Source organism: Scatophagus argus, chromosome 2 (genome assembly GCF_020382885.2).
Source record: "Scatophagus argus isolate fScaArg1 chromosome 2, fScaArg1.pri, whole genome shotgun sequence".
NCBI classification, from domain to species: Eukaryota; Metazoa; Chordata; class Actinopteri; family Scatophagidae; genus Scatophagus; species Scatophagus argus.
The window spans coordinates 13,548,831-13,564,725 of NC_058494.1; the positions used below are offsets into that span (position 1 = coordinate 13,548,831).

The following is a 15,895-nucleotide window of genomic DNA, read 5'->3' on the forward strand; positions in this document are numbered from 1 at the left end:
TTTCAGGGTTTTACTTGAACATAAACACTCCCTGAGTGTCCTCGCTGTTATATATAAGTCAACACATTTCACTGCTGAGATTTAAAATCTCATCCTCAGAAACTCATAATGTTTGGTTTAAGTGGCCCTACATCCACAATGGTGAGACCTCCTTTAACCTACTTTGTACTGTAGTCTTTCAAACTTCTTTCCCATGCAGAGTTGTCTAAGACTTCTTGTAAATCTGGGCCTCATTTTGAATTTAAATCTCCATGCCAACTCCATTTGGTGAGTTTTGTCTGCTTGGTATGCGTGGAAGGAGCATGGAGCAGTACTGCTAGTCTATCAGCTGGGAGACTTAATCCCATTAAACAAGCCTTTGATGAATATTAATGTGGCCTTAAGGGCAAAAAGTCCTAAGCTACACTTCTACAGTCAAGAATCTCAATAATTTGAGTCAGGTAGTGACTCTGGAGCTTGTAGAGTGGAACCTCAAATCCATAATATTTAATAGAGTTGAAGCTACAGAGGCTGGTCATTGTCCTCATCATCATCACTTAATATCTGAGAAACAGCAAAGATTCTGACTTACAGTACTACACCATACAGTGGCTCCCAACCCCTGGTCTGCAGAACTATGCTAGACAGCAAATGTGTGCTACAGGGCCAGCAGGAAATGCTAAAATTCATCAAGAAAGTAATAAATCGTAGTTTCCAAATTCCAGTGGCTCAGAGTAACTGTATACACTTAGCTAAGTACTGCTCTTAAGTGCAGTTTTGAGGCACTTCTACTTTGCTTGAATATTTCCATTTTATGATACTTTACACTTTCTCTCCACAACATTTCAGAGGGAAATTTGATACTGTGAGGTGCTAAGGATTTCACCTGAAATCAAAGATGGGTGAAAAAGTCCAAACACTGAAAACAGATTTTTGTATCAGAACTTTTTTTCTGTTCTTTCCATTAATCATCCCTGAGCCCTCAGTCATGGGTAATAATATATCAGAGGGGCCAAACTTGTACTTTCACTTTAATATTTTAATATTATACTTTAATACAGCATTTTGTTGTTTATACACATGCACATTTACTTATGCAGCTTTTTTCACGGATAGCTTTGACTTGTATTTTCACACTGCTGTACATCTGAACCAGCACTGACACATTTATACCATGTAATTAAGCTTATTGTTGTCGAGTGACAACCTTGAAGTTTGTCTGTACTGAGTCACTCCCTCTCACACCCAAAACATTAACACCCTGATTTTGAACTGAATTAGAACATCAGTACAAAAGGTAATTCATTTGTCAGCTACTTCCTCTAAAGTTTTCTTTATAAAGTTTCTTTAGAGGAGGTAGTGGAGAGACCTCAAATGCATGTTATAATATCCAAATGTTTGACTTTTATTGTGGTCATGGCACCCTAGTCCACCATGTGGACTAGTCCACAAAAAAACAGGTTGGGAACCTCTGCAAGAACAGATCTATAAAATTATCACAGGTTGTGCAAGCTTTTGACATTGGAAATCACTTGCATGTAATCCTCAATTTATGAAGTAGAAGATGGTCTAAACAATAGCTATACCCATTCATATATATATAATTTACTAAGTGAAATAACACTTTTGCTCTTGTTCCCAAGGCGATATTTTGGGAGGCTTCTTAAAAGGATGATTTTGCTAAAAATCTTATATCTTACACATTATGGATCACTCACTAAATGAGGCAACAACAGTTTGGTAAGACTTGAAATTTTTTCAGTTCATTTGTCAGTGCGAAGTTGAGATTCACTGCTGATATCAAAACTGTATTTTCATTCCAGACCTTGCTAGTTCCCCACTGAGCGTTTTAACATGTAGAACAATGTTTCTCAGCCAGCTCTCTCTCATACCTCGAGGGAACGGATGAACCGAGGTCTGAGTACCCGTTGGTACGAGTCTCGTCGTCCAGGCAGGGGCTGCTGGGAGTGTAGTCTGGCTCTTCTCCTTCTCCGTAGTCTTCAAACTGCTCCTCGTTCAGAGAAGCCGAAGAACGTGTCGATAGGTCAGAGGTCACTGAGATGCTGGTGTGCCCACACCTGAGGAAAAAAAAGAGGGAGGGGTTAGCGTTATGCTCACACACACACACATACACTCTGCAGTCATTGTTTTCATTTCAACAAAGGCACTCCATAAATCATTAGTTTCATATATATCTATATTTTAGATTAGAAAATACATTTTGAACCATGTATCACTTGTAAACTGACAAATTAAACAGAAATAGCAGTGCAGAGAGGAACAGAGGACAGTTGACAGTTGCTTCAGGACTTTGGCTTTCATTTGGAAATAATGTTTTCAAATTTCATAGAGTCTGATTGAGAAAAAAACAATGAGGAGACATTTGTACACGTGAGTGCAGGTCTTTAGGCAGCACGGGAACAAGGAGCATCACTGAATGTGGGTCGAAGTAATGAGACAGACAGGACAGTAGAAGTTTTGAAAAGAGATGGAACAGTGCTTACTTCTCCCCAGGGAAAAAGAGATCCCCCAGTGCGTCTTCTTTGTCTCCTGGTCTGCTCAGGCTGTCGCAGGTGTCTGAGCCTTGGGTGCTTTCCACAGCACTGTCTCTGTCGGATTCCCTCTCCCTGCCGTCGTCTGCCACCTCCTCCTCTGGCTCCTCCACCTCTCCCGGGAACGGCTGGCACTCAGGGATGGGGTCAGGACAGGCCCGCGTGCACATGATGACCGGACAAACCGGCTGCCCCTCACCACCCTGGAGAATGATGGGAAGGAAAGCAAAGATGGAGAGGAAGCAGAAAGAGTTAACTGATGAGTTTAGTTTAGTTATAAGTTTTATGTCTCTGAGCTCAGTCGTGGCTGTTATTGTGATCACAGTGACACTGCTAAAATCCCATTGGAAAACTTGTAAACGCACTCTTTATGTCTAATAGAATTATTTTATTACAATCAAACTTCCATAAATCCAATTCATTTAAAAAGAAGCTCCAAAACTTCAAATCCTACCTGCTTATAGCATAGACAGGAACTGCAGAAAACTAATTTATGCATTATTTGTTATGGTGCAGATTCAACAAAATATAAAGAAGTGCTGAGTGAAGACATGCAGTTCAGAAACTATTTAGGATTTAGCCTAACAGAATAGCTAAGTTAATAATATTATTAATCAATACTGTTATTTGTATTAAACCACTGACATGTCATATGAAAAAGTATGGAAAACAACCACAAACTATGGCTATGCCATTAGCTTGTACACAGAGAGAATGCATTTTACCGTGCTTTATGTTTGGAGAAACATTTAGATCCCCCCAAAATGCATCACAATATGTTTCAAAGTCAGATTTTCAGACACAAGAAGTCCTGTGGAATTCATCAAAATTTCCTTGTTTTGGTTTTATGAGAGCTTCTCACAAAGCATGATTGCTCAAAGTGCTGTGAGTAACACTTGCTGCTTCTGTTTTAGGGTGGATTTCCCATTTGGTGAATTCCTTCACTGTGGGAATGAGGGTAGGGGGTTGAAAGGGCAACAGGTCAAAGGTCACAGGTCCCCCTCCATCTAGTTTCACTCTTCAATGGCTCAACTCTGGTCTAACGCAACAGAGAAGAAGGACTTATCTCAGCATGACTGAACAGCTGAGACCTTCGGCAGCATGAAGGAGGAGGGCAGGTGAAGGTGGGATGAGTAATGTGCAGGGCACCGAGCAACACAAGGGAGGAAAAAAAGGCATGGATGTTGGTATGGATGGAGGTGGGGTGGAAGAATAAGTACAGAAGAGAAGAAAGCAGCTATCAAGTGAGAAGAAGAAAAAGAAGCTGAGATTAGATGAGAGTGTGAGAGCTGTGAAGAAAAATGTAGGAGAGGCAGTGAGATAACAAAGCAGCTTGAGGACAGACAGACATCTCAGACTGATAAAAGATTTCAGAAACTAAGACTTAAACTGCTCTCTCTCTCTCTCTCTCTGTGTCTCTCTCTCTGTATTTCTCTCTCTCTCTCTCTCTCTCTTTGTCTCTCTCTCTGTATTTCTCTCTCTCTCTCTCTCTAATGCACAAAAGCTGACCAGCACATTTTCAAGCCCATGCTATGGATTGAATATACAGTACCTATAGTATTTTTAACCATTTTAACCACGAAAAATTATTAAACAAGCATGATTTGATTTGGAACATTACTTTCAAAAAGAAAATAAATGAGTCTATAATGGCCTGTGTAGGATGGGAATGAATACGGATGTAGAGCATGAAGTTTTAACAGTGCAAAAATACAAATCAAAACTGCGTAGCAGACTGCATGATTTTTCTTAAAAAACTAAAAGTAGTTTCTATAATGAAGAGTGGAATGCAGAGCTGGTCTTCAGTGTCTCACAAAAAATGAGAAAGCAAATAAAGAAATAACTTACTTGTTGTTCAACTGAGAAAAGATTGTGCACGCAGGACCATAATAATAACAACAGAGTTTGTTTAAAGTGTCTATGAAATTAAAAAAATGAGAAAGCAATTAAGAAAATTCCAAAAGGCTCTCTTGGCTGTTCTTCATGTACTTTGAGACGGTCTGTAAGTTATGTATTCAAATAGTCTGAACAATGTACACAGGAGAGGGGATTGTGTGCTCATATCCGAATAATGTATTTATATGTATTTGCATCCCTATCCCATACCCAGCAACACACACACACGCACACATACACACAGATTTATGCCTATGTACAACTAAATTAAAAAGTTAGCCTATCAGTTCAACTCATAAACTGAGGCTCTGTGTTATTACAAAAAGCCAACATGGGGTCTGGAGCTGAGTCACAGAGAATAAAATGAAGGATAAAGGTCTCTTTAACATTCCTCGGACCAGTCTCCTTATTTCCCTGCAGCACAAAAAGAAATGGGCAGCCCCCTGCCCCCAACCCCACCTCCGCTGTACTGCAACAAAAAAATAAAAACTGGACCAGCTCACACGCTAGGAAAGTGTGACACCTGTTACACTCACATAACATAAACAAATTATAATAGAACTACTCAAAATACAGAACAGAGCCCCTCAGTGTGGGCTGTAAAGGTGAGAAATTCTGCCCACGCAATACACGGTCTCACTAATGTGACAACATTAGATCACATCAGCTGGAAACAATGACTTCATTAGTAGATTAACACATCTTGTAGTCGATGAAGACTAATATAATGAAATTATAAACCATGATTGTGCTCCACTAATACACTATATAATCTACAGACAGAAATATTGGGACACCCGAATATTACACCAACAGGGACTTAAATGCCATTGCATTCTAAATACACAGCTTTGCCGCTCTTACACCTTCTGCTCTTCTGCGAAGGTTTTCCACAAGATTTTGGAGAATTGGAGTGTTTCTGTGAGAATCTTTGCCCATTCATTCAGTAGAGCATTTGTGAGGTCAGATACTGACGTTGGACTAAAAGGTCTGGCTCACAGTGTCTGTTCCAGTTCATCCCAAAAGTGTTCGATGGGGTTGATGTCAGGACTCCGTGTGGAGCAGTCAAGTTCTTCCACACGAAACTCATCACCATGTCTTTATGGACGTTGCTTTGTGCATTGGGGCACAGTCATGCTGGAATAGAAAAGGTGTGTGCTTAAAGTGTTTTGTAGGTTTGCTGAAGCATTAAGATTTCCCTTCCCACTGAAAGTAAGGGGCCCAGCCAGATCCCTGAAAAACAGCCCCGTAAAGAGGTGTGTCTGGATACTTTAGTCTGTATAATTTGTATTTAACAAGTTATTAAATTATATAAAAGATTTATTTCCCTATATTGAGGCATCAGTGATTCAAGTGTTCAAAAACAGCAATGATAGGCAGTCAATAAAAAAAAAAACAGTTTCAGGACAACAGAAGCACGTGTGTCATTATGTAGGCAGCCAATTAAAGCTTTTATGACAGCTGTTCTTTCAGGCAAAACAATAATGAACAGTAATATCCTACAGTGTGTGTGTGTGTCTCTGAAAACAGGAGTACTTTGAGCCACTGATGAGAATAGTAAAAAAGTGTGTGTGCATGTGTGTGTGTGTGTGTGTTTACAGTACACCTCTCTCTCTCTCTCTCTCTCTCTCTCTCTCTCTCTCTCTCTCTGTACAACAGCCTGGGGGCTGTAACTGCCAAAACATGAGCCAGCACAGTTTTTCAGTTGCTTCTATCCCCCAGAGCCAAAAAGCATCCAACCTGCGAGCAGCTTTGAACCGATCACACCAAACTCTGCTTGTGCTTTTAACTGCAGCAGGTCTGCCTGAGGCCTGGTGTGTCTTCACATCATCCTGCTGCTAAAGGAGGACTTTTATCACCCTTAAATGTTTGCTTGGGCCAAAACAGCTCTGTTAGCGAGGATTTATCATCAGGTCATAAAAGTTTCCGAAGCCTTTTGGTCTGTAGGGCACTGTACACCAGAGTATCTATTTTATATAACAGTGTTGTTTTACAAGATGGTATTCGTACAGATCAATAGCATTTGTGCTCACAGCTGAATAGTTTAACAAACACAAAATTACGATAGTGAATATTATTTAATGATTATGATTTCTTATGCTGAAAATCTATACCAAATATGAAGATGATCAAAAAGCATAAATGGCTCTAACAGAGCTGCATTAACTGAAATTAACTGAGAATTTATACTGCGTCCTGATCAGCATTCATACCTATGGGCTGTCTCTGAGATGTGAAGACATTCACTAGAGAGGGACAGGAAAGGTTTTTTAAAAAAAAAATAAAATGTAGCTTTACATCACAGCTCTGCACAGCATGCGTGCATGTTGTACAGATTTTTTTCACATTTTTCTTTAAACAAAAAAGAAGAAAGATTTCTGATCCCAAAATCTCAGATCCCTCTGTGAGTGTGTTGCTGCAGGGCCTGACCTAGTTAAAACACAGACATCCTATCATTTCTTTCCTGCTTTCCCACTTCCCACTCTCCCAGGTGAGACAAATGTCAGAGAAGGAAAAAAGATAAAGAGATGAAGAAGACAAAAAGAAAGATTCAGTCTCCTTCCTTTTCTGACATGGGGTGAACAGACCTTTGCTTTGTGTTGGTGGTTGTGTTTGTTTAGGATGACAATGTCAAATGAGTATGGAATTGACTCTAATGTAGCCTTATGTGTGTTTATGACTGTTCTCTGTGTCCCACCCAACCTCAAGCCCTGTTCACAAGCTTCTACACATCATCAATCATCACTAAATGACTAACATGTAACAGATTTGTTACATATCATTTATTACATGTCATGCGTGGATGAATGAGCATCTGTGTACTGTAAACTTTCTCTGGAAAAATACAGGTCAGACACTATTTGGTAAAGACACGAGGACTGTCAACCCAGATTTTCCAGGTAGCGAAACGGTTGTGCAGCATGGAGAGTTACATACGAGACGGAGTGAGAAGGAGACTCTAATATAGTCAGGCTCTCTCAGAAAAATGCATTATTTACATCCACTGCAGCTGCAATATAAATGCATGATGAGAGAGCGAGATCAACACATATCAAGTAGAGAGAAATAGATAAGAAAACAGATAGGAAGAAAAAGAGATGAGAGAGAGAGATGAGTGAGCAGACAAAAAGATGAGAGGCAACTGAGCTCCCACGACGAGCACTGGTGCATATCTGTGCAACACTTTGGAACTCTGCTGAAGGTAACTGGAAAATAATTTGACCAGTTAAGCTTGGCAGCAGCATTAGTTTTTCAGCAAGGCATAGATGGAGGTTTTTGTAACGAATAACAAATGACAAATACCAGTCACACCAATGCTGACACAGTCCTGAAGCTCACGCATTTGTCACAGTACAGGTGTGGAGAAACACTGCGGACGACCACTGTATAGAATACAGATGCAAATGATGTTACTGTATTGCAGTCACAGCTACAATACTGGTTGCTAGAGAGGCACACATTCAGTATTTTGCTGTTTCAAAATTAGGTGTGTGCTTTGTGTAAGACGGAGATTTGGACTAAAACAGGCGAGTGGGAGTCAAAGGTACATTCAGAGACACACTTAAAATTTATGTGAAACTCTTCCTACCCATATTTACTTGCAGTTTTGTTTCCTCTGGCATAACCTGTAGGCAAATCATTAAACCATCCAAATACCCAATGCAAATTCCTCATGCACAAAAATAGGTAGAGGTTATTCTTGGGAAGTCAAGTCAAGTCAAATTTGACTAACAGAATGTAGCTCCACCAAAAAGGAAACTTAAGAGGACATGGACAGCAGACCTTCTTCAAATGTTGACATATCTTTGCAGGAAAACCACAAGTATAATTAATAACATTAATTACAGTCAGACATGCTTGCTAATATTTTTTCATGTTCTATTGTCAGTTTTCTATGTTTATATTGATGCTTCTTCACAGCACTTGTGTTTTATCTTTTGCTCTCTTACAAACCTAATCAAGACTTAACTACAGAGTTGTCACATTATGAAACATTTACTTTTCAACAGTTATTACAACGATGCTGTCCTGCCAGTCGGGCATCAGATCAGAAAACACTTCTGTGTGTTATTCTACAGAACAAATGACATGCATTTTGTTGATTTCTCTTGACTTTTCTTGCTACGTAAATATCTATATATAATTTAGACACCTCATTGGAAAAACCATGTACAAGTTGTGTGAACAGGGATTTTGACTAATTAGCTCATCAGACATCAGACAAGCTTACATGAGCACTCAAATAAAAAACACACACACAGTGGCAGTGAGAGTGACATGAAGTAATCACCTACTGAAAGGCCAATTAACTTAAGATTACTGTTCAATCCCAAAGTCATCAATCTCAGTCATCAAATGCCCAAACTCTTTTTCAGAATGAACAACAAGGACGACAACAGACTCTCGATCCGCCTCTCCTCACACCCCTTCAGTCTGTGCTGAGTGCTGAGGGTCAATACCATTTTAGTGCTGAACAAATCATTAATCTGCCCCTCTGGCACACCGGAGAATTATAAGGATGAACATGCATTTCAAGGCCCTATTGATCTAAAAGTAAAAAGTGGGAGATGGCTGCCAGAGCATGAATGGGTAAGAGTGGCACAACTTGAACATTTCATTTCCTCAGTGCGACAATTGGAGTGACATTCCAGGAAAACTCTAATTTAGTTTCACTTGTTGTGATCATAACCTTCTTTGCTTTTGCAGAATTTAGCATAAAAAAATCTCAATCACCAAAAGCAGAATACAGCATAAAATGTCATAAATATTATTAAAATGCATGCATTTTCAATTCAGTTTATTTATATGGTGCCAGTTTACAACAAAAGTTATCTCATGACACTTTAGAGCAGGTCTTGCCCAAACTCTTCAAATGCCTGAAGGAATTTCTTCGTGCAAGCTGATTTGCAGTAATATCAGTTAAAAATTTTCAGCGTCTGAGAAGTTTGAGCATCTTTCATCAAAAGAAAAAATGTCATGCTTAGAAGAGTCAAAGTGATCTTAAAGCTCTACGGAGAACCGCCCTGTAAAAATATTTGAGGAACATGTTTGTGGTTTGCCATTTGAGCAAAACTAGATTAAAGGAATTATACGGCTTAGATGCTTTGAAAATGTGCTGTCCCTGCTGTATACTTGTTGTATAACTAGTTGAGCAGTAACCATCCTGTTGCTGTACAATCAAGCAAAACAAGTGTTGTGCAAAAGACAGAGAGAACAAAACAGAGAAGCAGTGCTGCACCCATGTGAGGTGGGACTAACGGGAGGACACATGGACTGACGTGGACTGGATCGATCCGCACTGATGAGGCTTTGATTCAGTGCGGGTCAGCTGTAAAAGGGTGCTGAAGGATGAGCAGAAGAATGACAGACAAATTAAGAAGGTGGGGAATATTGAGAAATGGATCAGGGAGAGAAAACAGAAAGAGAAGTGATAGAAAGAAGGTCAGCAGAAAAAGAGTCAGTCAGTCTTTCTGCTTGTGCATGTCAGACTGAGCTCCAGAGATAAGAGACGTTTCTCTGCAAAGGCTTCCCATCTCTTTCTCTCTCTCCCTTTGTTCTTTTCATCCTCTTTCACTCTCTTTCTCGCTATTCTTCCAATGCCTGATCTCCTCAAATGCTACCACCACAGAAATATTCCCCTAAAAAGTGAAGCGTTTAATGCCTCTCCTCTGATAATCAGCATTTGGACTGGATTACCAGTGAGACTGAGATCTCACCAGTGGTTAACAACAGGCACAGAGACAGGAGGGCATAAGAGGCTTCGCTTCGCTAACCATAACCCTTCGCTTAAACTTAATATTTTTGGCATTTCAAACACAAATAAGCAATTAATGGAGGAAATAATCAACGGAAACATCATTATTAAAAATATTTAAATAAGCTTCATCCGTTGAGCAACGTTCATACTGACACAAATCCACTTTTGCAAAATACCATCAGAGCCTACGTATTCTCTATTTGTGTGTATCTGCCTTCTTGTCTGCAATATTGAGCTCAAATGGTTAGCAATACTCTTCCTACGCATGCACACACTCACACATTACACAAAGGGGAAGTAATGACTCATACTTCACCAACATTTTGTTAAGTCAACACTGTGAGAAGCAAAAGAGAGAGAGACACACACACACATACACACACTCACCCAGAAGAAATAATGTGCAAGAAAAAAACAACACAGGAGACTTTTAAATAAAGCCTCTCTTCCTCTCAGCTCATTCAGCTCCCTGATCTTAAAAACAATAAGTTCAACTTTAACACCATGGCTTTTAGAACAGGTTGACACACACACACACCTGCACATCTATAAAAATATGGCATCTCTAAACCCTGCACAGTGTTTCAATCACAAATACAGACACACACATACACAGATTTGTTTCCACCTGAGCCTAAAGGGAATCAGGTAGCTGCTTGGATTACCAGGAATGTTGTGCTGGACAAAGGACAATGTAGGGAGGGACTGGAGCAGCACACTGGAGACTGTGTGGAGGTATTCTCAATGAGACCCAGCTTAGGTTCACACAGGAAACCCCAGGAGATGAAGCAGTGTGTGTGCTCTTGTGTTGTATTTCTGTACCTTGAAAGGTATTTCAAGGTGAAAATTAACATCCAGATTAGGTTTAGGACAAGAGTAAAGTGGTAAAATCAGGTAGGTTTAAGAAATTAGTGCCGACGCAAGTGTTTCAAGTCAAACTCCATGTGTGTGTGGGAGGGATGTTTATACGGAGGGGCATTAAACAAGGAGGACAATTTTATATGTCTGAATTAATGAGTGAAGTGCATTTTATAAAAAGTCACAATCCCTGAGAACATGACAAAGACAATTTAGCTTATGAATCACAAAATCTGCACGCAACGCAACTGTTGTATCCTGCTGACCGTAGCACATTCAGTCAAGGCTTTACGTCTACAAGTATGTGTGTGAATGTAGAAAAAAGACACACTCTGCTCCTAAACCCAAGGATCCAAGAGCTGTGCTGCACTATGCTATCCCTCTGCATGTGTTGCCAATCCTTTAGTGACAGCAAAGCTGCAAAACAAAAAGAGAGAGTTGAATATTTGCACGAGCACATGTCATAAAAAAACAAACATGTGCCAAAGAGTATCACTGTCACACTGAAATGTAATTAAGAGAAGCTCTCACACAAGTAAGAAGGTGCATGCGTGCGTATGTGAGTTAATTGGTTCATTTGTCCTCAGGGTGTCTGTCACCTGTTCTGAAGGGTTCAACAAAGTGTTTGAACTAAACAAGCTACCGCTTCATATCCAAACAAGAAAGTTTGCATTAACTCAGTCATGAGGGCGCTTTGACAGCAGACAGTGTAACAGAGTCAACTGGGGCTGCCGCTCATGATTATTTTTGTTACATTAAGAACAATAAAAAATGTCCCTCACAGTTTCCCAGAGTCCAAAGTGATGTCTTTAGCTTTCTTGGGTTGGCATTTTAGGAGCAGGAACCTGAAATTTCATCAAAGAATTAACCCGAAACTTTTTGCTGATTAACTTGGTCAACTGACTAATGGTTTTAGGTCTACCAGTTTAGATGATTCCGTCATTTTTCCTTGAATTATCACCATTACTTGTATGAGCGATTCCAAGAAAAGAAGTTAGATTCATCTTCAAGGAAAAGCAAAACACCCTGACTCATATTGTACACCGCAAACACTTAGCAACTCTCCATCTCCATCAGAGCTCAAATCTGCCGCCCTCGCTGTTCTTCTTTAACAATATGAATTGTCTTTCTCCGAAGCGACTGTTGGTCAGCCCTCTTGTTCTTGTTTCTTTAATGGGGCCAACTGAGTGTGTCGTTAGCGGCAGACACTCAGCAGGTGGTCGGGCCACTGCATCGTCTCAGCTGCTGAAGGTGACTTGCCAAAACCCCATAAATATTTTTCCAAAAAGACAACTACAACAACAAAAAGAACTTCTGCAGATGTTTAGCACAAGTTCAGAGAGTTAGTCCTTCTTGTCTCTCTCTTCCTCGGTTTATCAGAAGGTATGGAACTGCAGCAGATTAGCCTCCATTCACCCAGTGCAGCTCAGTGCTGCATGCTAATCTAGTTATTCTAGTCCTGGTGTACACACTGTTCGCTGTCAGAGACACTTCAATGAATGTCAGTCTTGTTCAGGGAAACAAAACCAAATTACTGTATAAAAGCAACTTCATGATATGCATATATGAAAAATGATCTTATTAGAAAGCAAAAGCCTTCCAGGAATGTTTGGAGCCCGTGGCAATCAACAGGAAACTTCGTGCTCGGCTGAAGAAAAGTAAATCTCATTATGTAATGTCCAGTCACAGACCAGGAGTATTCAAAGACGACTACAGAGTCTGACGTCACATGTTGCTATTGTGATCCCCACAATACAAATAAAGCTCACCTGGTCTCTGTTTTTCGAGTACTGAATGAATATTAGAAGGAACAAAAAGTACAACAAGTTTCAGTTGTATTAAAAAACGGCACTTGACTAAAAGGGCAAATATTACTGTGTTGCCAATGTTGTCACATTTTTAGACCATCTAAATAGCTCTATATTTAAAATGCTGACACTGTCAGAAAAGGCAATCTGACGTTCTTGTAAACATGATCTGCAACATGAAAAAATCTTCTAAAAGCAAATCAAATTTCTTTAAATGAACAAAGTGAGTAGTATGTTTACAATACAGTACAGTACGAACAGTACATTTTCAGTGTGGTGGTTCAAAACACAGGGTGATTGTTATGGCATAAAATTCCACATTTTCACTGAACTAATGCCTGAATAGACCGACTGGAACAACTTGAATCACACTCACACAACATAATGACTTCAGATGAATACTGTCAAAAACACATGACAGACACTGGCAGCCTACACCGCCTTGCATTAATGCCCTCTCGTTTACGCCATTCCCCTTCTCTTTTTTGATCTACGCCTGGACAGTCCATGTCTGCCCTGTTAGCTGCTCACTTCTTTTGATCACACTTTCTGCCTCTTTCCCTCCTTCCTGGTCTGTCATTCCCTCTCCTTCCAGCTACTGTGATTTTCAATTAATTCCATTACCATCAGAGGGATGCTGAGCCTCACCAGAGCCACCAGCAACTGAGGCAGGGAAGAGGAAATGATCACGAAGGATACAACCAGAAGAGACAGAACAGTGCAGTGTGATGATACAGACGCCAAGAGCTGAACAAGACAGACAGCGAAGCCGTGAACCGGGGCACACACACACATTCAAACACAAATTTGGGGACAATGGACTCTGCAGTGCTGCTGACCCCCCATTTAAACTCACCGCTCTTCCCCCTTCACTAAAAACTAACTCCTCTTTCTTGATGTATTCGCCTTTCTTTCACTAAAACCTCATGTCTCCCTGCTTTAGTCTTTCTTCTGTTTTGCTCCCAATCTGTCAAGAACTCTTTCGTTATCCTCGTTTTCCAGCTGGTTGGGTGCAGTCCGGTCGCTTACCCTGTTTACTAGTGAGGGGAGTCCATAGTCTGAAGTCCCCCTCTTTCCACCAGCCAAACCCTCATCCACTGAAGTCATCCACTCGCCCTGTTCACCAGGGCTTAGTCTGTTGTCTCTCTCTCTCTCTCTCTCACACACACACACACACACACACACACACAGGTGTTCCCTTCAAAGACTAGCGAAGGCGGAGGAGGAAGTGTCGGGATAGTCCAAAGGGTGAGTCCCCGTTTGTGGTATAATCCAAAGAGAGGCAGAGGAGCGCTGCAGGATGTATCGTTCACTTTAAAACCGGCTGCCTGGCTTCTCCTCCACCGACAGAGATTGCGACTGCCTCTCTCACTCTCTCTCTCTGTAACACACACACACACACACACACACACACACACAAACACAACCAAAGACTCTGGACCTCACACCCTCACACTCACACACTTTCCTCTCTCTCGCTGACCGGTTTGCCGGCTGACTCGCATTCACACAGTGAGAGCTCAGATCAGGCAACAGTTGTTGAATTCATTGGCCCCTCCTTCTACCCTCCACCTGCCCCCCCCCCCCCCCCCCCCCCTTGTGGGTGGTTGCATAGCAACTGGCTTCTGTGGGCGGGGCTTGCAAGAGTCCTCACATTGCTGCACACTCTGCCCTCGGCTGCCGCCTACTCAGGCTATATTTGCATATCAAGCCCTGCCTGCCTCTCTGTCTGTCTGTGCTGTAGAAGAAGCCAGTGCTTGTGTGGGCTGTGAAGAGGGGGAGGGAGGTGACAGTTGCCACTTTAACTGAAACAGTTTGTCTTCAGTGATGCAGCAGATTCCACAAGATGGGTCAAAAAGAAAAAGACTGGTTAGTCACAAACTGAAGAAGAAAAGGGAAGCACTAGAGAGAGGAAGAGATGCAACAGCAAAGCAGTGAGTTCAGAAAATCACGTATGTGCAATGTGTCCTTTAAAAACAGGAGACGACACAATCTTTAAGTATTGGAGTTAATACAATATAATACATTTAGTCAATAAATCAACTAGCTGATCGACAGAGAATGAAGTAACAACTGCTAAAGAGATGGATTCATGGTTAAAGTAATTTTTCAAGCAAAATCAGAAAAATACTCTGTTTCAAGCTTCTTTAGTGAGAACACTGGCTGGTTTTCTTAGTATTCCATGTGGTTAAAATGAAGACTTTTGGACTTTGGACTGCTGGACAGATAAGAAGAAGAAGAAGAAGAAGAAGAATCAGCTTTATTGACAGTATATATATTTTTACATACGCACACTGAATTCGTCTTCTGCATTTGACCCATCCTTAGTTGAACACACACGCAACACAAGGCAAATTACATGCAGTCCGGGGAGCATATTGGGGGGTTAACTGTCTTGCTCAAGAGCACATCAGCCAGCTAATGGAGGGGGGAGCATTTTTCGCATTAATCACTCTACTACACCCAAATTTTTCCTGCCCGTCCGGTGGGGGGAACCAGTGACCCTCCGATCACAAGCCGTTTCTCCAACCCCTAGGCCATGGCTGCCCCCAAATAGATAAAACAAAACAACCAACTTAAATATGCCAACTTGGGCGTAGGAAAAATCTGATGGTTATTTTTTAAAACTATATATATATATATATATATATATATATATATATATATATATTTATGAGAATTAACTGATTAATTTTTTTGATTAAAAAAAACTTACAACTTAATCAATAATCTTTAGTGCAGCTCTACACAGCATTATAATAAACATAATCTAATTTCATATCATTATATAAACTGTACCTCTGAGCTCTAACACAAAGTCTTAACAATCCAGTTACTTCTCACCTCCCAAACTGAACTCTGATTAATCCGATGAGGGTGACTTACATGCTCACATTTCATTTGCAGAATCACATGACTCAAAGTTGAGAAAAGCCTCAAATCCCTCTGAAAAACATATGCTGGTCAATATTACATGTAAAGCTGTTTTTTTTTTACAACACAGATACTATGTGTTGTATTGGTGAGATAATTGAGTTCTGTAC

At 40.6% G+C, this 15,895-nt stretch overlaps 1 protein-coding gene across 5 annotated transcripts in view; it reads right to left on the bottom strand.

The window, feature by feature from the left end:
* Positions 1 to 15,895, bottom strand: part of rab11fip4b (RAB11 family interacting protein 4 (class II) b) — a 54,622-nt gene that overhangs the window by 16,404 nt on the left and 22,323 nt on the right. For 4 of the 5 annotated variants that reach the window (XM_046411019.1, XM_046411010.1, XM_046411036.1 and 1 more), the window contains exons 4-5: positions 2,484 to 2,734; positions 1,872 to 2,057 (exon numbers count right to left, since the gene is read on the bottom strand). In XM_046411019.1, the coding sequence (XP_046266975.1) occupies positions 1,872 to 2,057; positions 2,484 to 2,734 (437 nt within the window). Of the gene's footprint in view, positions 1 to 1,871; positions 2,058 to 2,483; positions 2,735 to 13,880; positions 14,382 to 15,895 lie in introns of those variants that run through there. The other variant, XM_046411043.1, reaches the window with a different exon arrangement.